A 22,000-nucleotide genomic window follows, 5' to 3' on the forward strand; every position below is an offset into this window, starting at 1 on the left:
TTGCCGGACTCTGACCCGTAGACAGCTGCTATATAACAGCAGCTGCTAAACAGGACTAATTCTCCAGAATGAAATACGCCACAGAGGCTAGCCATTTACAGGACTGGTATCAGAGCTATATTTCAAGGGCCAGCCGCAGCCTCTGCCCATTAAAGTGTGTGTGATGTATTTTAGGGCCAGTGTATGTCCTGCTCTGGTCTTAGAGAGGTCTGCACACTGACATGATGGCTGCTAGAAGACGCCTCTGGCCTGATACGGGCTCTCCATAAAGAGGGGACCAGAGCAGAAGAGCCATATTAAAGAAGAAAGACATCTGAAGAGTCATTACATACAGCTTAGAAAAATACCAAAATGCCATAATTTGTTTTGTCTTTAGAAATGACGCATTGATACCATAAATGTGCAGATGTTACCCTGAATTACATTAAACACCTGTGTAGTCTCACAATTTCATATTATAGGCGTTAATTTATTTTTTGTAAGATTTTGGAAAAAAAGAACAATTTCACAAACTATAAAGGCTGCTGGTACATGTCAGGGAAAATAAAACACATCATTTTAATTTTCATGTTTTTCTTTTCTATAATGAATATCAGCACTGAGCACATGCAGCACTGTCAACATCTCAATGTCAAAAGCTGTGAAGTTACCTTCAACAAAATATTCTTTACTTGTTTCTTATTGTTAGTGATTTTATTTGATGCAGCAAGCTTGAAAATAATAATGCTTTTAAACACGTCTTTTAATATGTATTTCTTTGTGTTGAAAAGGTGTAAGTGTTGATTCTTTTCATGGGAAATCTTTTGCTCTTTTGACACGAAACTTTCACAAAACTCCTCATTTATTTTATTTGTTTTGAGAAAATTAAGTCAACCTTGATTCACCAGAAGTCAAGTATCTTCTGTACACTAAGCCTAAGCACTGAGGAAATAAGCAGACATGCAACAAAGACGTCTGTAGTGTGCTACTCTGTGAAATATACATTTTGAACCAAGCTCACACACACAGAGCACATTGCACGTACAATGCATGTCACTACATCAGAAAGTGAAAAAAAAACCCCAAAAAAACGGAGGCATACTCAGGTCAAGACAAAATAATAATATTCACACTTTGAACACATGGCCTTTTTCCTCATTACGCTAAGTGTGAAGGTACACTGATGAGTACCCTTAGAGCCAGAGGCTGGAGGTTTAGCTCTGAAGCTGGCCAGATGGACTGAAGAAAGTCGCTTCTTTTTTTTTTTTTTTTAAAGAAGGCTTTAACCTGGGTGCTTCTCACTACCATGTCAACATTTTGGCACAGCTGCAAGATCTGACCTGTACACAGTGGTAAAGAAGTATATGGATTCAGTATTTCATGCTGTGTTTTAACAGCATCACCTCATAATACTAAACCAATGAGGTTCATATGGAAAACTGAATGTCATTAGACATCAGAGATATATGGCCTGTCATTATGACATCACCTAATAAGCAGGCAGCAGTTATTAAAAACAATATGCAGCTAACAATATGAAAATATCCAGCTGTTCAGCTCTTCTAAGTATAATCCGTCACCCCGAAAACAAGGTGATCTGTGAACATTTCATCACATTTATCTAGCAGAAAACTTCCGCGATAAGACACCAACTGGCATGTGAAGTAAATAGTTCTTGAAAAGCATTAGCGGCAAACAGTGTCTTGAGGTTGATTATCTCAGTGACTAATGCTCTGTCACTCTATGGTATGAGAGGGCCCAGCGAGGACCCCCAGTAATGGAGCCTGAGCAGGTGCTGAAAGCCCACTGACATCAGGGGGGAGTGCACTGACAAGAATTTCTGATGAATTTCAATTACTGATCTATTAAAGCTAATGAGCTAAATGAGCAGCCAGAATACATTTGCAAGAGAGCCTGAGACAAGACCTCTGTGGTTTCATGCAAGTCTGTGTGCGTGCAGCCACAGCCGACACCGTGTGTCTTTGTGCTGCCGATGGAAGTCTCTGTATGAGCCAGCTGAGTGAAAGTACAGGAGTCAGAAAACAAGCGGCTCCAAATGAATTATTTCCCACACATTAGGCATACTGTTTTTGGTTTTGTTCAATAACAGTCAAGTCTTCTCACATATGGCTGTAACGCCTTGTCTAAAAGTTAGGTCAGTGTGCCATCTGCTGGAGTTATTGCAGTGGAGCGCAGATAAAGGGTCTACTGTATTCTCAGACATGTAGCACCATCTGCTGGATTTATGATGAACAGCATCAGACAACTAGCAGCAAAAGGTGCTATAGACTTCTATCTAATGTGACAACCCCTGAGGTGTTCATGCACCTGTCTGCAGTGGTGGAAAGTTATTAATTATATTTACTTAAGTACTGTACTTAAGTATGTATCCTAAGTACTTGTACTTTACTTGAGTGTTTTCCTTTTATGCTACTTTATAGTTTTACTCCACAACATTTCAGAGGGAAAAATTGTACTTATTACTTTGCTACATTTATCTGACATTATCCAACAGTTTACACAAGTACAACTGCAACAATTAGTTGATCAATCAGTTCGTTGATTCACAGAGAATTAATTGCTCAAAATAAACTATTTTGATAAACATTTAAGTCTTTTTCTATTTTTTGGAAATCATTTTTCTTGTGTGTGTTTGTGTGTGTGTTTTTAAAGATTTTTCTGCATTGGATACTTGTCATACAGTACATTTTGCCAGATCTGTGGGGTGAAGGACTGGTAGAAGTGATCTTTCATTGTAAGAAAAAATAAAGTCATGTTTTTGTTGAAAAAAAATATTTATAATATGTTTTTCTATGTTTTTTTTAGTTGAATAGAAATGCACCATTGCAATAGTTTATAGACAGTAACATTATAATATACTGTATTTTTAAGATGTGACTTAAGTTATGATAGATATCCTACTTAATGTGGAGGATCATCATAATCATCAAATAGCAACAGAATTGTTTTTATTGATCATTTTGTACACATACAGAGTATATGGGGTAAATACTTCAGAATGTATGGAAGTTTATTCCACAGGACATACTCAAGCATGAACAAGTATGCAGCTCAAATTGCTGTTGAAGAATACCTTGCCATCCTTTTCAGTGCTGCACTTGTTTCTGAGAAGGTCTAACATGCCTGCTCTGATCTCCGGGGTGAAGGACTGGTAGAAGTTATCTGTTGCTGTCATGAAATTCAGCATACAATCTCCAGTCGGGCTGCCTGGTTTGAAGCACTCGGAGATGTCATAGGTGTTGGTAATGGTGTGCTCCTCATATTTCAGACCCTGGCTCTTCAGGCTCGCGATAACCTCTCCTGATGAGCGGTACTCTGTAATGTCCTGGACACAGAGCTCCTTCTTGTAAGTCTTCCACAGGGTGTCCCAGCCGCCGTTGGCTGCATAGTATGAGATTAAAAACTTCAGAAATTCCAGAGGAAATATATTGACAAACACCAACAAAACACTGATGTTTTGTTACAGTTAAGAGAGAGAGAGAACAAACTTTTCACCTGAGGTTCTTATATAACAGTCAAGAGGTCTGGTAGCATCAACAATTCTCAATACAAAAACACAAGAAGGCACAATTCTGTCAGCACAAATAGAAAAAAGTAACGTCTTGGTAAGTGAAGTACAATGCAGATTGAGACATGACTTAGCTCTCTAATACAGATTAAGCCGTTAGGATCCACCATCCACTCCAATGGATATAACCTTTCTGGGATGTGTATATCTATGATTACTGTGCTCTAACCCAAATGCACACATTTATTTGATATCTTAAAGCCAATCACAATGTTCCACATCAAGTTAAGTGGAGTGCTGTAGGGCCAAACCCCCTTTTTTAACAAGTAAAGCCGACTGTGAGGAAAGGAAGAAGTGCAAGGTACATTTCAGTCTATAAATAATACTGCTAAAGTAAATAATTTGGGTTTAAACCTTTTTTAAGTAAAAATGAAATTTTATAATACATATAAATTAAGATATAAAAAAGATTTAAAGCTTTTACTCTTGCTATTCAAAAAATCTGTCCATTGGAACGGATGGGGGATCTGAGTGTTCCTGCTAAATTAATAGGGAAAATACTGTTCTAATTTGATTTGCTAATGACATGATCAGCCTATAACAAACTTTATGGATACTGTTAATAATGTTTATGTTAATATTATTCATATTGGGAGGCTTTTAACATATGGATATACTTCAGAATATTTAGCTATGATGACAAATACAATGCAAAATATATATGCAATATATTTTGAAACATCACTTTAGACATTGATGAGTTAACCATTCAGTTACAATAAATAAATTCACATTTTAAGCTATAAAGGGTCTGTCAAGACCATTTATTAAAATGTTTACAATAAGGACAATTAATGTGTTGAGATTTTTTTTAAAAAAAGTAAAATGATTAAAATTTTATTTTTGGTCCTGATTTATGGGTACATTTACAGGACAAATCCACCATTACAATATTTCTTTTGTGTGTTTGGAACATTATTGGGTTTTGAATAGGTTGGGAGGTAGATGGACAGGACGCAGAATTTAAAAAGTTTCACTTACCTGCTTCAACAATGATCATAAGTCTGCCATTGTTCTTCAGAAGGCTGTGGTAGAACCTGATGGTGTCTGCGAGGTTATCCACGTAGTAGATCATCTGTAAAAGAGACAGTTGTGAGGAAGCCTCAATCTGACTTTTTGGGTATAGGTTTACATGCATACAAGTTTAGGGACTCTTTACTTAATTATACATAATTCTGTCAGGGACATTTATGTCAGTGGAACAGCAGAGGTAACTATTCATAGCAGTGATCATTACACACTTTTGTTTGGCAGAAAAGGTTCTGCTGAATTGATCCCCAATGAATTATAGTAGCAGAGGGCTTTATGGGGAGCTAAATAAATCTCATTGCTCACACAAAGTGAGGCACTGACATTCTCCCAACAGTTCACAGTGCTCTTAACACTACTGCGCAATCACATAATAACCCAATAACAGGGAGAGAGTATGCAAAGCCCAGAGGCCAAAATCTTTTTGTCATTAAATCATTTTTAAAGGGAAAGTTTGAAAATCTAGAAAGAGTCAAAATACCTGAATCATGTGTATGAAGTCAAATCTCTTCATGTCTCCTTTTGCTTTGACTTGCCTCTCATAATTCTCACTGTGCATGATATGCCAAGCAAAGGGGATCTTCTGGAGGTTGGTTGTCTTTGCTACCAAAGCTATGTATAAAAAAACAAAACAAAACCACAAAACAAAAAAAAAAAAAAACAGTGAAAGTAGGCAATAACATTGAGATTCATGAATGTAAATGTGGACATTTTATGTAACAAGCCATGACCTAAACACGGATTATGCTGAGATTAGGATGACAAGAACACAAGAGGGAGAAATACAAGTGATCAAACAAAAACATTTGAAGATGCTGCTATTGAATTGTAGATACCTCTGAAGTTGTCTGTGAGCTGAGAGCTGCCCTCCACAATGTCAGCAGTGATCGGGACATTTGGGACTGTGGACTGCAGTAAAGTAAGTATCTGGACATCCACCTCCCCTGGAAAAAAACAAAGTCTTTGGAAACTGAAATAACACTGCCTCAGCGTAAAGCTGCTTTAATGTGAAAACCTTTTGCACCAAAATGGAATATTTAAAACTTTTTTGTAACATTAAGTTTAAATTTCAGGTCGGTCTGTCAAAAATATTTAGGTCAAATGTGTGTGTGTGTGTGTGTGTGTGTGTGTGTGTGTGTGTGTGTGTGTGTGTGTGTGTGACACACAGAGAGAGAGAGACACACGTTATCTTTGTCCTTAATTGACTGTAAGTGGGGCACACATGGGCTTTGACCACAGTGTCCTCCTATAAACTGTCAATGTCTACACATCTTCACATCGACTTTTATAGTAGTGTTGATGGTGATAAAAAGCAGTTACTACCTGCTGTATCTTATCACATACCTCCACCACTTCCAACGCCAAGAACATCCAAGCTGCTTTTACCTGCTCCAATTCTGCATCAACATATGAGAGATGAAAAAGTCATCAGTTTTCTATTATTTATCTGACATTATTTTTTAATAAACCTTTTATCAGAGAATGTCACAGTCACAGTCATCAAATGATAATCTATGAAAAGTTATTGCATTTCATTATTGGTTGAATCAACTCTAACACAGTGCATACTCTAAAATCTGTACAAGATGAAACTTCCTTTCATGTCATGTCAAAAATAATTAATACTATAGTGGTAATAAAACGGAACCGTTTTGCCCAGCCAAACTGCTCACTTTGCTGTAATAAGAATGAAAAACTCAAAACTGGCACAAGCACAGGAAAAAAAAGACTTTTGACCAACAGGAAGGGCATAGCTACTTTATCTCCCATTGAAAGGACATTTTCTAACTTTTAAGGAAAGTTATTAAGTAAAAACTCAGTCATAAGCCGTCTTGAAACTACACAAAAAAAACAACATAAAGAATGTATCCACATCTGCTGTGTCTCGGTAAGCGGCCGAACCAATTTTAAGATAAAAATAACATGCAGTGCAGCACTCCCAGCCTTTCTTTGTATACCTTTTCAATTCTCCTGGCAGGGAGTTGTGAACAAACTGGAGAATGGCCTCGTGTTCTCCCGAGTGTTCCAGGTAGAACTTAAAGCTTTGGACAGAACTGCCCTCGTAACAAGTCTGCTTTGCTTCTGCAGCCATGACTGATTCCTGCAATTCATTACATGAAGTGGTTGGAAATAAAAAATATAGCAATGATTAACAATGATAAACCGATTTTCAAAAATGATCTTTAACTCACTGTGGTAAATACCTATTGTAAGTACCTTCACTTACCTTCAGTATGCCAAGAGTGAGGACAGAGTGTCGAGTGTTCCCCCCACTCCCATTGAAGAGTTACTCTCCCCTCCCACAGGCTGCCTGTCCTCCTTCTTGTTGCACAATTCTTCAAAGATGAACTTTGCCTGCACTCCAGAGCCAACCACAGCTGTCCTGCAGATTCCAATTCATAATGTACTCCAGTGGCTGTTACAAAATCAGCCTTATCTCTACTCTTTTTGGTGAGAATCCAACATTTTTAAATGTATTTATAGTGTTTAGTTAAACTTTGTTAAAGTAATATCATTATTTAATCACATTATCTATTATTTGGCATATGTTAGACTTATCTATAAGTGGGTAATCAGGTAATTTGGGATGCTTTTTGGTAGATTAACAAGAAAACCACCTTAAACTCTGCCGACTAACTTTATTGTTACCTCTTATGGTTCTCTGCTATATTTCTATGAAGAAAATATCTTGTTAAGTAAAATAATTTAGAAACTTTGGAATTTCAAACACAACACAGCTCCCACCTGACTTGGATGACATGGTCAGGTAAAATGGGATAGCTGGTAAGATGAAATAGGACAATCATGTTTCCTTTTTCTTAAATGTTTAAATCCATTCGTCAGTTCAGTCACTTATTCATTAAGTCATAATTTAATGTTGCAATTCATTAAAAATGATGGTCCAACTTTTCTGCTATGCTTTCCATGATATTTTGTCAGCTGTTTTCTAGCTGCCATATTATCTACAATGGACATGCATGTGTCTGTTACAGTTATGGCTAATTCTGAGTATTGTAGCTGACATGGACAAACAGTATAATATGACAAAAACACTAATGCCTGAAATGTGACAGGGTGGCACACAATAGTGTAGGTCACATATTTATTTGTCCAATTTGTTGGTCCATTTAATCTGAATGCAGCAAGTACTCACTCAAAACCCTTTCTCACTAAGAGTAAAGTGTATTGTGAAAATATTTGATTAGAAGTCAAATATTTAATAAAAAGCAATCATTTTTGTTGTTTATTTGTCTATTCTATTTTAGTCATATTTTTGTCACAACTGAAGGGACACTGGTGCAATGGCTGTCCTTACAACAAGAAAGAAGAGGAAAAAAACACTGGGTGAGTCACAGTCTCAGACTGATTATGATAAAGTAGTGAATGCCTTTGAATATACTGAAATTAAGGTTAAAATAACCAAACCTGAATAGCCTACAATTGTAATGTATAACGATGAATATAAACAATTTAGAAATTTGCCTGGTAAATTTTAAGTATAGCAGTAAATGATGTATTTTCAGTTGAATCGGGAGCTACATTATGTGTCCTAAAAGTATTGGCATCACCTAAACCACCTAAAAAGAGTGGGAGATATTGGAAAACTATGCTGGTGACATCTCTATGATGGAACTCTACACCACACCCTCATCATGCACACTCACTGAGGCCATGACAGAACACTTTTTCTGTTATTTGAACATTGTCCCATGAACTTGAGAGGGAGTGATCTAATGTGCCATTTAGATATTGTGTTAACTTCATTTTATATGGGTTAAAAGTAACCAGACTGCCTGTGAACAAGCAAATGGTGAAAGGCAGTCTATACTCATTCCCACACACATTAAAATGGTCTCTTGTTCTCACAGCATCAGGTGAATGCTGAGTTTCTAAAAAAAAAAAAAGCACATGCACACAAGCACAAACGGCACCCAAGCAACCTGTTACATGCAAACTGCCTGATTACACTGCACATCACATGTATCTGAGGGACCAGATGAAAGTTTTGAGAAAGTATGGTATAAATCAGAAGTAGAAAGGTTGTGTAAATATGTTTTCTGGAGGTTGACACTGTTTCTGTATCTTCATCTCAGAATGAGCTGTATGGAGCATAAAAGCCTGCTAGATGGCAGTGGAAAGATTTGAAAATATGGGTCCACACGCAGATTTAGCTGACTGGCTGACCGTGGATTGAGATCCCACAATTCTGTGCAGCAGAAGGGATGATGTTTTCACTGCCTTAGTTAAGAGAAAAACTGAGCTCATTACAATTGTGAATAGGACACATACCATGGTTCAAGAAACAACAGTCGACATGGCTGAATTATCCGAGGTGCCGTCTGAATTATCGTCAGCATGATATTGACCTGATAAAAAGTGCAACAACCCTGGTGATTCACCCAAAGTGTGATTTCTGGCCTTGCATTAAGCAATAGCTGTGTAAATACAAAGCGGTCAAAGGCATTTTACCTATTTTGATTCATTGTTGCAGGCTGGAGTCATTTCTTTCCTGTCATGACTCTCCTGTGTGATCACCCTTTTTTCCAGCAAAGAAAATTCATAATACCAGCCAGCCAATGCAGTGGCGTTTTGTACAACATTTGGAGATAGTTATGCTTTTGTCCATCCATGTGTGTTGTGAATTTCAAATCCACACATAATTTTATCAGTGATTCTGATCAAAACCACACAGTTTTCTATCACTTTCAACATATTTTTCACTATTCCCATGCACAACGATTCTCAGTACTGGTTTATGGTTTCCTTAAAAAACAAAATCAACAACAAAATTCAGCATCACCCGTTTAGCCATGGGTTTCAGTGAAAGTTCAGTGGTGTCAGCAATTAAAAATGCAGCATTAATAGAAAACCGGGAAATCCTAACTTTGCCAGGTAGAAGTGCACGTCTATGATATGTTTATGATTTAATGATCTGTTCACCCTTAGAAGAGGCCTCCAAGACAAATACATTGGAACTGTTGCAACACTTGGCCAATAATGGTCACACAACTCCTCTCTCTCAAATGCATAACTGCCATCCAAACTATTCCAAAACCTATTGCTAATGTTACATTTCCCCTTTAAACAAAACCTGAAGGACAGGAGTTGCAGGTTGGGAAATTAAGAAAACACTGCACAAATCAAAAAAGGGGTCAAAACAAAATGGTCCCTTGTTTTCTAAAAGGGGGCAGCAGAAGTAAAACTCCTTAAAGCCACCCACTGATTCTGTCAAAATGATAGACTAACACAAGGATTAGACCCAAAACTAAAGGTGAAGTGGGAGTCACTTGACAGGGGGGAAACAAAATGTATGGAAACTGGCCAAAAGAATAATCTCAAACACACTCACATCAGATTCTCACTCAAAACTGAAAACACAGAAAGCCAACTGAAGGTGTTGACTCTCAGACATACACAACCAACTGAGCAGAGGCACTGCAATCACTTTATATTGCCTCCCAGCTGACTGATTGCAGTCAGCTGAAGGAGAGCATCCCAGGTGCATCCAATAGCTCCTGATGACCTGTGGCCTGTGACCTTATCTGTTCACAAAAGGATCTTTGGGAATCTGTCCATAACACTAATATATATATATATTCAAAATTATGCAGAAAAAGTGTGTTATTAACTGCATTTAAATGTATACTGCTTTTAACTCTGCATTTTACACACAGTGATTTTTCCATTTTTGCACAAGATTTTTACAGTGATTGTATGGTTTATGCCAACAATGCATAAACCATTTGGCCAGTTTGTGATGGATTTAAGTGATCTAACACAATGTGAAGGAAAGAAATACTGTCTTGTTGTTGTTGACATGTTCAGGCAAAGGCACTGCTCACTGAAATAATACCCAGATGGTGTATTTCAACAATCAGTCATGATGACTGACTGGCAATGTGCTCTTTCTATATATATATCATATATATATCATCACTTCTAATACTGTTTTTATCATCCGCAGAGCACCTGTGCTATGGAACTTGAAAACTGTACAATCAAGGCAAAACTGGCGAAAGGCTGCGATGAAATCGGACTGTCATGAGTTCAAGCACTTCCTTGCTGGTGCTTTTTGCATAAAAAACAATCATGGTCTCACCCTGTTTTAATTTGTGTTCAAAATAAAAAAGGTCCAATTAAGCATACTATTCCAACTACAACCTCATGTGATGACAGAAATGTTCTCTGTTAGCACTGCATTCTCAGGTGAAAAGTGTTCTGCCCTCAGCAGCCACAGCGGTGATTCAGAACCTGAAGCCAGGTGACTGGGTTCTCATTAAAGACTACAGGAGGCGTCACTGGAAGCAGAGGCAATATCACAGTCCATTCCAGGTGCTCCCCACTGAAACAACTGTAAAAGTCACAGGAAAGGCTACTTGGGTCCATGCCAGCCATTTTAAACTTGTCCCAGAACCATACAACGAGACAGGGCCCTCCATTCACCTGCCAAATACATTAGCTCATGCCCAGAGCAAATTAAAGTCACCGCAACATGTTGAGGTTTCATCAGACGTGAAGGTGGATCGCTGCTCCTAAGGTGACCAATGCACACTCCAGGAAAAGATCTAGAATGACAGTATTGTCATACTGTCTGAGGACACCAATGAAACAACGTAATGAGCGAGGGGGGAAAACAGCGCCCTCCTCCTACATGTAGCGTGCCAAGCTACCACCTATGTGATGGCAGTAGTCAACTGTGTCACCAGGGAGGGATCAGCGATAGAACCCAGATCCTCCAGACCCTGGCAACCATTCCACATACCAGGTGTAGTCACAGATTCTCTTCATACCTCTTGTTCCTCCTTACAGTAATTATAGTGTTTCCTTCTCATGTTACACACCCGATTCACATAGTGTAACACCACTGTAACCAAACAGATCTAGGTGTGTGGTTTGACCTCCAGGCTACAGTGATAAATTCTGGCTACAGTGATAAATTCTGGAGGCAGGTCCTGAACATCATGGTTAGAATCAGAGCTGTAACGTTTGTAGCAGATTGCCACATTCCAGTAGCAGCTCACTTACTTAACCCAAAAAATGTGACTTCTCTCATGTATCTGACTGTATGTAATTTAATTCAAAGCATTTTCAACCAACAGTCTGTACTAATTGCACCAGTTCTCTGATGTTACCAAATTTGGGGTCCTGATACCACTGTGTTTTTGATACAATCATTTAATCACCCTTCATGCATCAATGACAAGCAATTTCACTCATCCAAGTTACACAAAACTTTATAAAACTAAAATTTACCTACTCATGTGACTGCAAGGCAGTCACCAGCGTTTTTTCGATTTTTGTCTCTTACAACACAGCATACCTACTTTATTTCCAAATACTACTGGTCTCTGCAGAATTGTGTTTTTACAACTGCCTATAGTGGTGATCCAGCCATGACAACTACCCCTGGCTGCAGCATGCAGAATGAGGTGGGTTCAGATGTTTGATGGGTGGGGCCTATGATTTCAGAATAACCTCAACAACACATTCTGCTGGACAACTCCAAGAAGTACAAATACACGTCTGTACTCAGACACTTGTATTTCTAACAACTTTAAACTAATAAAATGCATTTAAAAAATAGATGAAAATATACTATAAACCTTCAATCATCAGATCCCACCTCATTCTACCTGCTGCAGCCAGGGGTAGTTGTCATGGCTGGATCACCACTATAGGCAGTTGTAAAAACACAATTCTGCAGAGACCAGTAGTATTTGGAAATAAAGTAGGTATGCTGTGTTGTAAGAGACAAAAATCGAAAAAACGCTGGTGACTGCCTTGCAGTCACATGAGTAGGTAAAAAGAACTCTTTCAGAACACACACACACACATATTTATAGTGTATTTGTGCCAATCATCTGACCAACTGTGTATAGTATTCAAAATGCTACACTATGACTTTTTTCAACATTTGGAATGATGACTTTTTCAGCCATTTTTCGACATACTATACTATGACTTGTTTGACTTTAACTGTTGACTTTTTTGCCCGTTGTTTTTGACCTGCTAAACTATAAATTTCTTGAAAATGCTTTACAATGACTTAAATGATTGATTTTTTCAACTGTTTGTTCCACATGCAATGTTATGTATTTTCTCCAAAATGCAATACTATGACTTTTTACGACATTTGGAATGATGACTTTTCCACTGTTTTTTCCACATGCTATTATATGGTGCTGTTAGTCATACTATACTTTAACTTTTTTCGACTTTAATTGTTGACCTTTCAACCGTTTTTCTTTTTTGACCTGGTAAACTAAACAAAATGCTATACAATGACTTTTGTCGACGTTTGGAATGGTGACTTTTTCGAGGGTTTATTCCAGATGCTATAGTATGGCATATGATATATATATGTGAAGGTACATATGTGTATATGTATGTATGTGTATATACCTATTTATATGTGTATTTATGGGTTTTCGTATATGAATGCATGTATGTGTGGGTATGTATACGTGTAGATATGGCTATGTATATGGAAATAGATAGAGATATATAGATAGATGATTTATATGTGGGTATGCATGTATGTGGGTTTGTATGCAGATGTATATAAATATTAATAGTTTTCTTTTTTGTTTTTTTTTCTATTCTTTAACTTTCCTTTTTAAATTTTGATTTCTCATCTTTTTTTTCTTATTTCTTTTATTTTTTACTCCTTTTTCCCCCCTTAAATATTATTACAAGATTATCTGTGATCAATATTTTTTCTAAACTTGTTTATTATGCTAAACACATATGCCAACATATCCTTTAAGGTACATTTATTTTATGATGATTAACAATGTTTTCTAACCATGGATATAAGACATTTAATTTTCACTCCATGCCCATACCAGTTGTATGTTTTTAACTTTGAAAACCTAAATTAAAAAAATCAAAATCATTTCTTTTTCCATCATGCAATTCTTAATGCATAAGAATTTTTAATAAGCATCACTTAACTGAAATTGAATATTGCATAAAAATCAGTTTATGACCTTAGATTTATATTTTCACTGAATTTTTAATATATAATTAATTTCTAGGATATATTCATGACTGCTATTTTTTTTTAATACAATTTCTAAAAATCTCATGTACCTCACGGAGTACCTCCATGTACCCCCAGGGATACGTGTACCCCCATTTAAGAAACAGTGGCATTGCATATTGAGGCACATCATAGTATAGATTGTCAAAAAAACATCCAAAAACATCATGATATAGCATGTCTAAAAAATGTGAAAATAAATATGTCCAAATATATAATATGTCCAAAATACAGCTAAAACCACATAAAATAGTGTGCCAAGACACACCATAGCATAGAATGCTGCAAAAACTGCCCAAAAAACACCCTAATATGGCATGTCGAAAAAATAACCGAAAATGCCATACTATAGTATGGTGAAAAAATTTCAAAGTATGACAGGTCCTAAAAACAGCTGTAAATCACATAAAAAAGCATTTATTAGCGTCCTGAGACATGTCATAGCATAAAATGTTGCAAAAATGGGCAAAAACACGCTAATATGGCATGTTGAAAAGACGACTAGAAATGCCACACTATAGTATGGCAAAAATGTCAAAATGACATGTCCCAAACACATCTGCAAATTGCATAAAAACGCATTTAATAGTGTCCTGAGTAATGTCATAGCATAAAATGTTGCAAAATTGCCCAAAACACCCTAAAATGGCATGTCAAAAAACAATCAAAAATGCCATACTTGGCATATGACAAAATATGACATGTCCCAAAAACTACAGCTGAAAACCACAAAACTTGTGTAACAAGACACGCCATAGCATAGAAAAACGGCCCAAAACATCTTAATAAGGAATGTCAAATAAACAACCGGAAATGCCATCATAGTATAGTATGGCGAAAGATGTCAATACTGTATATGACATGTCCAAGAAACAGCTGAAAGCAGCTGAAAACAGCATTAAATAGCGTGCCAAGACACGCCATAGCATAGAATGCTGCAAAAAGGGCCAATAACACCCTAATGCTGCATGTAAAAAAAAACAACCTGTAAACACTGTAAACACCATACTATAGTATGGCAAAATGTAAAAAAAAACATGTCAAAAAAGCAGCTGATAACTACAAAAATTAGCATGTCAAGACACGTCATAGTATAGAATGTTGAAAATAATTCCAAAAACATCACAATATAGCATGTCTAAAAAATGACTGGAACGGCGAAAAATGTCCAAAAAACAGCTTAAAACTACATGGTATAGCATTTTGTGACATGTGATGGCAAAGAATGTCGAAAAAACCTCCAAAAATATCATAATTTAGCATGTTGAAAAAATGACTGAAAACACCATACTATAGTGTGGTGAAAATATCAAAATATTAAATCCAAAACACAGCTGAAAACCAATTGAAGTAGCATGTCGAGACATGTCATAGTATAGAATGTTGAAAAACATCCAAAAACATCATACTATGGCATGTTGAAAAAATGACTGAAAGAAGGAAGAAAGATACCTAGAACCTAGAGCATAATATCTGGACGTGGACGTCCACTGCAAAGCGACAATATGTGACGACTTGGAATGAGAAACAACTGTAACATACATTTATTATTAAAAGCAGTAATTAGAGCCACAGTTAAGATAAGAATATATATAGCTACCGCCTCATTTTTTAGGATATGTACTTAAAGAACTAAACTAAGGTTATTGAAGTCTATTCAAAACTCATTACATATAAGGTGAATAAATGCTTAATAGACTGAAAACTTCCACACGTGGTAAACTTAATGTTAGCAACAGGCAAACATACGGTACTTCTGATTAAATGGTAGGGAAAAGTGAATGCAAGAAGGTAAATTAGGTTGAATAAACATTTTTTCAATAAAACAAACTCAAGTATGAACAAGAATGCAGCTTGCATCAATGTTGAACAACACCCTGCCATCTTTATCAGTGCTGCACTTGTTGCTAAGAAGGTCTAAAATACCTGCTCTGACCTCTGGGGTGAAAGACTGGTTAAAGTCATGTGTCATTGTAAAGAAGCTCAGCAGATGTTCTCCAGTCTGGCTGTTTGGATTGAAGCACTCAGAGATGTCTAAGGTTCCGGTAATGGCGTGCTCCTCATATATCAGACCCTGGCTCTTTAGGGATGCGATAACTTCTCTTGATGTGCGCCACTCTTTGATACTACTGACGCAAAGCTCTTTTGTGTAAGTCTTCCACAGGACGTCCCAGCTATTGTTCTCTGGATAGTATGAGATTGAAAATTTAAAAAAGAATAACAATAATAATTGCATCAGGAATATATTGGCAATGATAATTACTTGTAATTATATTGTTATAGTCATCTTAAAACAGTGAAGAGGTCTGGAAGTCTCATCAGTCCTCAACACAACATTAAAACTGACCTGCTGCAATGATGATCATAAGCCTGCCATTGCTCTTCAGAAGGCTGTGGTAGAACTTGATAGTATCAGAGAGGTTATCCACAAAGTAGAGCATCTGTTTAGGACAGAGTTGTGAGGAACCTTTTATTCTGACCTGATGGATTTAAGCTTAAACCCCATAAAAACCCAACATTTAGAGTGCTATTCACTGTTCTTCTATCAACAACACATGTCAGATGATGCAATATATGACTATTAATAGTACTAATCATTGCACTGACATTCTCCCAACAGTTCACAGTGCTCTTTGTCTGCCTCAGTATCAGGGTGACGATAAGGAGGACACATCCAAAGTCCAAGCAGTGGACCCTAAATTTTCTTGTCACTGCATAATTTTCAAATTGAATGTCCAAAAATTTAAAGTGTCATAATACCTGAATCATGTGTATGAAGTCAAATCTCTTCATGTCTCCTTTTGCTTTGACTTGCCTCTCATAGTTCTCACTGGGCATGATATGCCATGCAAAAGGGATCTTCTGGAGGTTGGTGGTCATTGCAACCAAAGCTATATACAGTATATATTTAAAAAGAAAAAGCAAAGAAAGTTCAACACATGGAGATATATGTATACAGAGTATGGGGGACAAAAAGTTTTAAAAAGCAAACTATGACTTAAACTAAGATTATTTTAAGATGAAGACAAAAACATGAGGGAAAACTACAAATCTAGAAATGATCCAACAAAGATATTTAAATGTGTTGAATTTGTATTGTCATTACCTTTGAAGTTGTCTGTGAGCTGAGAGCTGCCCTCCACAATGTCAGCAGTGATCGGGACATCAGGGACTGTGGACTGCAGTAAAGTGAGTATCTGGACATCCACCTCCCCTGGAAAAAACCCAAAAGTCTTTTTGACTTTGAATCACACTGCTTTAGTGTGATGCTGTTTTAATGTGAAAACCTCATGCACCAGGATGTATGTTTGGAATATTTCAAATATATCTGAAACATTCATCTAATTTCAGATCAGCCTGTAAAAAAATTAAAGGTTATGTTACAGTTTTTCCACAGTCTTTTAAGTCTGTCTTCAAACAAACATCCCCTCTGAATGTGCTTCTGATATATGTGATAGAGTAAACAAGCAGGCCTGTTTCTTTATAAAATGTATTCAACAGAAGTCCAATAAATATAGTCTTCAGCAGTCAGATGATGTTGCATTTAAGCTGATCCTGTTCAATACAATTGTTGGAAAACCAAGATGTCAGTAACACCTGAAGCCAAAACATCTCAAATGGCCCTCTGGTTGGCTGCAGTACAGGTCATAAACCCCACCCACTCATGGTAGTAAGTGGGACTTGGTCCAAACTAAAAATTTAAAAGGTACACATCATTTTAGTTTAGATTTTATGTTTGTTTTCCCCCCTTTATTTTCCCTGTTTTAATTACTGTCATTTTTTCTGCTTGTTTTTATTCTGAGATGTATTTGAGAATTTGGATAGTAATGTGCTGTTAAGTTACAAAATCAATAAAAATCTATAAATATATTTTCATTTAAAAAAGTACATATCAAAAAATGTTTTACCCAAAAATGTTTTCTGTAATTTTAGGTAGTTCTCATCATGCAGATGTATATTTAAATATTTATTTTTCAGACAAGTTTGGTTATAACTTGTAATTTTGTATTTAGAAAAAAGAGGATTAAGTCCATGATGGACAGCCATGTGTGCCAATCGGTACACTTAACAAATCGTGCTCGGATAGGAGAAGCTTGACACCATGGAGATCATTACTGCAAAGCCTCTGCTCCAAATGACGTCACCAGTGCAAGATAGCTACCAGTTGATAAGAATGTATTTCGTTGTATTTTGCGCATACAAACACGTGTCCATGTTTTTCAACTATATTAGTAAGACACAATTAAGACAGACATGCTAATAAACACTTTTACTGCAGCTTCCACCATTGTCAAGACACAAAGCAGCCATCTTGGATTTTAAGGTTGGGGTTAGTAGGGTTTCTCCCACTATCTTTCTCTCTGAATCCGACTTCAGGGGTTACTGACATTTCTGAATGAAACGTGGAAATTTGCATGTATATTTTCCTGTGGTTTCTTATTAAAGCTGCTTCTTTAACTGTGGCAAAAAAATCAGGAAAACACAGCATATTGTGCTTATATTACATTTACATATGCCATACATGTGATCTCATCACATACCTCCACCACTTCCGACACCAAGAACATCCAGGCTGCTTTTACCTGCTCCAATACTGTATCAATAAATGGGAAAAGTTATAGTAAAAAAATGAAAACAATAGCAGTGTAACACTCTCAACCTGCCTTCTTATACCTTTTAAATTCTTCTGGCAGGATGTTGTGAATACACTGGGTAATGGCGTCAAACTGTCTTGACTGTTCTCTGAAGACAAGAAAGTTTTGGACAAAACTGCCCTCAAAATTACTCTGCTTTGCTTCTGTAGGCATGGTGGATACCTGCAATGCAGTCGACATAATGGTTGGAAATCAAACATAGCAATGACTGAAGCGTGCAAAAATAACTTCAATAAGGTTTAACATCAATAAGGTGCATATAAATGTTAAATATCAAGTTATCAAAAATTACCTTGTATATGTGAAGAGCTAGGACAGAAAGTCGATTGTTTTCCTTCTTTTAAGTTGCAGAGTGATTCTTCCCTCCAAGAGGCTGTCCTTCTAAAGGCTTTGTTGCATAACTCTCTTTATACAAGTAGTTCCAACCAAGCAATGTGATAGGTCAAATAACAATAAAGCACACCCACTCGTCTCATATTACTTGAATCTGCACATCTTGTACAAATACAGTACATGAACTGTACATCACAGTCTGTGCTGTCAGACTCAATTCTACCAACATTCTGTCTAAAATGATGAAAAAAATTACAGCTTTGTCAGACTGCATTAAAAACATAGTTTTATCCTGCTACCCACACTTAATTTTAAGACCACATACCTGCTATAATCTGCCCTGCTTCTGTCCTAGTGTTATGTTTTAATTTGTTCTTGTCATTTATTTTTAGTGTTTCCTGTTTATTTTGTAATACTCATCTCACTGTCATTTCAGAATCTTTTCTTCCTGCCCTTTTGTGTTTTGCCTGTTCAAGGTAAAAGGTATAAATGTTAGTCATTTTCTAAATGTAGTAAATTTGTCCTTAAATCCTGTTACATCTTCTGGAGTCGAATGAAGAGTTGATGAGTGTCACAGACTGGGGAAAGAAAGCTGCTGCGTAGTGTGGTGGTTCAGCAGCAGATACTACCTTTTGCAAGATGGCAGCAGGGTGAAGAGACTGTGGCTGGGGGCTGCTGTCTTTTAGGATCCTTTGGGCTCTGTGCAGACACCTCACTTCACCGAGGTCACTGATGCTCTGTAGATGGGAACCAGTGATGTTTTGGGCAGTTTTAATCACCCACTGTGGAGCCTTCCAGTCCTGGGCCATGCATGATCATGCAAGTTAATGTTTTCAGTCGGTATGCTTTCTATTGCTCCTCTGTAGAAGTTAACCAGGATCTTGCTCTGGAATTTAGCCTTCTTAAGTTTCCATAGGAAACAGAGCCTTTTCTGTTTTTATTTAACTTGGGTGGTGATGAGTGATGACCAAGATAGGTTCTCAGTGATCGTAATTCCACCTCAGCTCCACTGATGTAGACACCGGTGTGTGTCTTTGCCTCCTTCTTTCTAAAGTCAACAATCATGTAGCAGCAGGTTGTTCTCTGTACCACTCTGCACAACTGTTGATTTCCTCCGGGTATAACTCTCACCGCAGGAAAGACTGACCTTGTTGGGGGCCATTTGGACAAGGCACTCTGATGCAACTTCAAAAAATGCACTGCAGAAATTGAATGATGCCAATGATGATAAATCTACCTTCTACCTTCTTGTTCTACCTTCTCATTCATGGAACAGCTATTGCACTAGCAATTGAGGATGTTTATGCCACGCTGAAGCTAGCAAAGTGGCTATCTTGGCTGAGAGATTGAAAGCCGCTTGATCCTCTTGTCCTGTTAGCAACCAGTCTTGATTCTCACCTGCTACCAACCAGTTTTCATTCCAAACAAATGGCTCTGGGTTTTTGATACCCCTTTTTCATTGGAATGAGCACATGCATGCAGGTTTTTTCAATGCGGGGAAACCCATTAGGATTGGAAAAACACTCCTTTCCTTCTGCCAGTAGAGTACTTGTAGTACAGTAGTTGTGTACTTGACAAAATTCTAATCAGTTCATTGTTTAGTTTAAGTGGACATTTGTGTTCAATATTAAAAAAAAAAAATCCCTCAAGTCGTTGTTGAGAATGAGATGGAAGCAAGATCACATTAAAGTATTTCAGTGATATAAAGAGAATCTTTACATAAAACTAAATCATCTCTGGAGTAGAAAGTGTATATACGAAATCAGTGCTACCTGACCAGAGAAAACAGAGAAAAAGACGCTTTTGCTCAAAAGGTAGAAAACCTGCAACTACCAGAATGCATTGTACCTTAGCAGACTCTCCTGCTGGATGGTGACATATTGAGATATGGTCCAAGTAAAACAATGACGGCTAACAATCTAATGATAATCAGTTAAACAGTCAGCTAAAACACATCTGAAAGCATTTGAGGCGAGAAATATGAAACGCAGTAACAGAATCTTGGTTTATATTTGATCACCTATGCCTAGTTTTTCCGTTTGATGTCTGATTTTTCAGCCTCTGTTTGAACTGTGCTCTCACATCCTGTTTACCATATCTCACTATTACAGCTAAACAGAGCATGTAAATATATTTCTGAAAACATTTTACTGGATAATTAAGCAGTGCAATGACGTAGACTAGATTTATATTTGATCAGATCTGCCGAGTTTGATTGGATGTCTGCCCAAGTTTGAGAGAAAGCAAGAGAGAGGCAGATCTGTGCCTTGATCTGCTTTATACTCTTTGTCCGCATTGTTGGCGACAGCCAATGGGGTGCTGGAAGTACAACCTGTAGTTTGAACAGCCTTAGAGTCGACAAAATACTTCCAAAAGACATATTTTATGTCATATGATGTAATTTACTTCATTTGGTTGGAGAAGGGATATTAAGGCACTGGTTAGATTCAGGAAGTTCACAACAGTTCATCTACACATATTACGTTCATGAGAATGGGATGTAGGAACTACGTATGTATGGGTAAGTTGTAAGCATCATGCCTCCAGCCAAGGCTGTCGCTGTCATGGAGGCATAAAAATATAGCTCCTTGGCTGCAACTAGAGTTGTTTTTTTCCTCAATGCTTAAACACTAACAATAATTCTTAAAGCACTCTGTCTGAAACCATTAACATTTGTAGCCATTGCATTTACTAGGTTCACCAGGCTGAATACACATTCTCTGATTTACACTCAGTTTGTCATTTTTTATCACACTTTTTGCAAACTGAAAACACAGTTCACTGCTTTACACTCAACACACACACACACACACACACACATAAACACACACACACACACACACACCACACACACACACACACACACACACACACACACACACACACACAAGACCTAGCAAACCTAGCAAATCTATAACCATTGGTCTCTACGTTGCTACACTATTTTTCCAATTGCCTTTCTAAATCAACACATGCTGCCTACCTAAAGACAACCTCACATGAAGTTTGTTGCCACACCCATAAACAAGATTTGGCCTTTCATTTTTCCTTTTCTAACACAAATGTTTTTCTCAGATTTTACTGCATTTTTGTTTATTTTAAGAGTTTAAGAACATTTTGAGAACAATAACTTTTCCTCCTGGATACGGTGTGTGTGTGTGTGTGTGTGTGTGTGTATGTGTGTGTGTGTGTGTGTGTGTGTGTGTGTGTGTGTGTGTGTGTGTTTACTAAATCTATGACAAGACTATATGGCATTCTGCCAGGAAGGATCAAGTGATTTTCATTTATACTATTAATGTGTAATTAGTGCTTCATGTGCTTATTCCAATTATGGTTTGTCTTGACTGATTGATGCAAAAACAAAATACTTTG

The 22,000-nt window shown here is 37.1% G+C and overlaps 2 protein-coding genes across 3 annotated transcripts; both read right to left on the bottom strand.

Annotated features, from left to right (window-relative positions):
- Positions 1–2,931: 2,931 nt before the first annotated feature.
- On the bottom strand, positions 2,932–6,909 carry LOC121949519 (histamine N-methyltransferase-like). 2 transcript variants are annotated; one of them, XM_042495234.1, is made up of 7 exons: positions 6,825–6,909; positions 6,556–6,698; positions 5,942–5,994; positions 5,434–5,541; positions 5,079–5,209; positions 4,550–4,643; positions 2,932–3,381 (listed from the first exon to the last, which is right to left on the bottom strand). In XM_042495234.1, the coding sequence occupies exons 2-7, from the start codon at positions 6,687–6,689 to the stop codon at positions 3,029–3,031; spliced, it is 873 nt and encodes a 290-aa protein (XP_042351168.1). In that variant the 5' UTR covers positions 6,690–6,698; positions 6,825–6,909; the 3' UTR covers positions 2,932–3,028. The 2 variants fall into 2 exon arrangements, with proteins under 2 accessions (XP_042351168.1, XP_042351169.1); XM_042495235.1 differs by having other exon boundaries at positions 6,815–6,833.
- An 8,252-nt stretch (positions 6,910–15,161) lies between these two features.
- LOC121949542 (histamine N-methyltransferase-like) lies at positions 15,162–18,672 on the bottom strand. The gene is made up of 7 exons (XM_042495259.1): positions 18,588–18,672; positions 18,315–18,457; positions 18,182–18,234; positions 16,747–16,854; positions 16,401–16,531; positions 15,988–16,081; positions 15,162–15,824 (listed from the first exon to the last, which is right to left on the bottom strand). Exons 2-7 carry the CDS (start codon positions 18,446–18,448, stop codon positions 15,472–15,474), a joined length of 873 nt encoding a protein of 290 aa, XP_042351193.1. The 5' UTR covers positions 18,449–18,457; positions 18,588–18,672; the 3' UTR covers positions 15,162–15,471.
- Between the last annotated feature and the right edge of the window lie 3,328 nt (positions 18,673–22,000).

Source organism: Plectropomus leopardus, chromosome 10 (assembly GCF_008729295.1).
Source record: "Plectropomus leopardus isolate mb chromosome 10, YSFRI_Pleo_2.0, whole genome shotgun sequence".
Lineage (NCBI taxonomy): Eukaryota > Metazoa > Chordata > Actinopteri > Perciformes > Serranidae > Plectropomus > Plectropomus leopardus.

Coding starts and splice junctions, on each gene's coding strand:
- LOC121949519 (XM_042495234.1), bottom strand. CDS start 6,689: ATGGCTGCAGAAGCAAAGCAGACTTGTTACGAGGGCAGTTCTGTCCAA. Junction 5,210..5,433: donor GCTCACAGACAACTTCAGAG/GTATCTACAATT, acceptor TTTTATACATAG/CTTTGGTAGCAAAGACAACC. Junction 3,382..4,549: donor TATGATCATTGTTGAAGCAG/GTAAGTGAAACT, acceptor CATACTATGCAG/CCAACGGCGGCTGGGACACC.
- LOC121949542 (XM_042495259.1), bottom strand. CDS start 18,448: ATGCCTACAGAAGCAAAGCAGAGTAATTTTGAGGGCAGTTTTGTCCAA. Junction 16,532..16,746: donor GCTCACAGACAACTTCAAAG/GTAATGACAATA, acceptor TACTGTATATAG/CTTTGGTTGCAATGACCACC. Junction 15,825..15,987: donor TATGATCATCATTGCAGCAG/GTCAGTTTTAAT, acceptor CATACTATCCAG/AGAACAATAGCTGGGACGTC.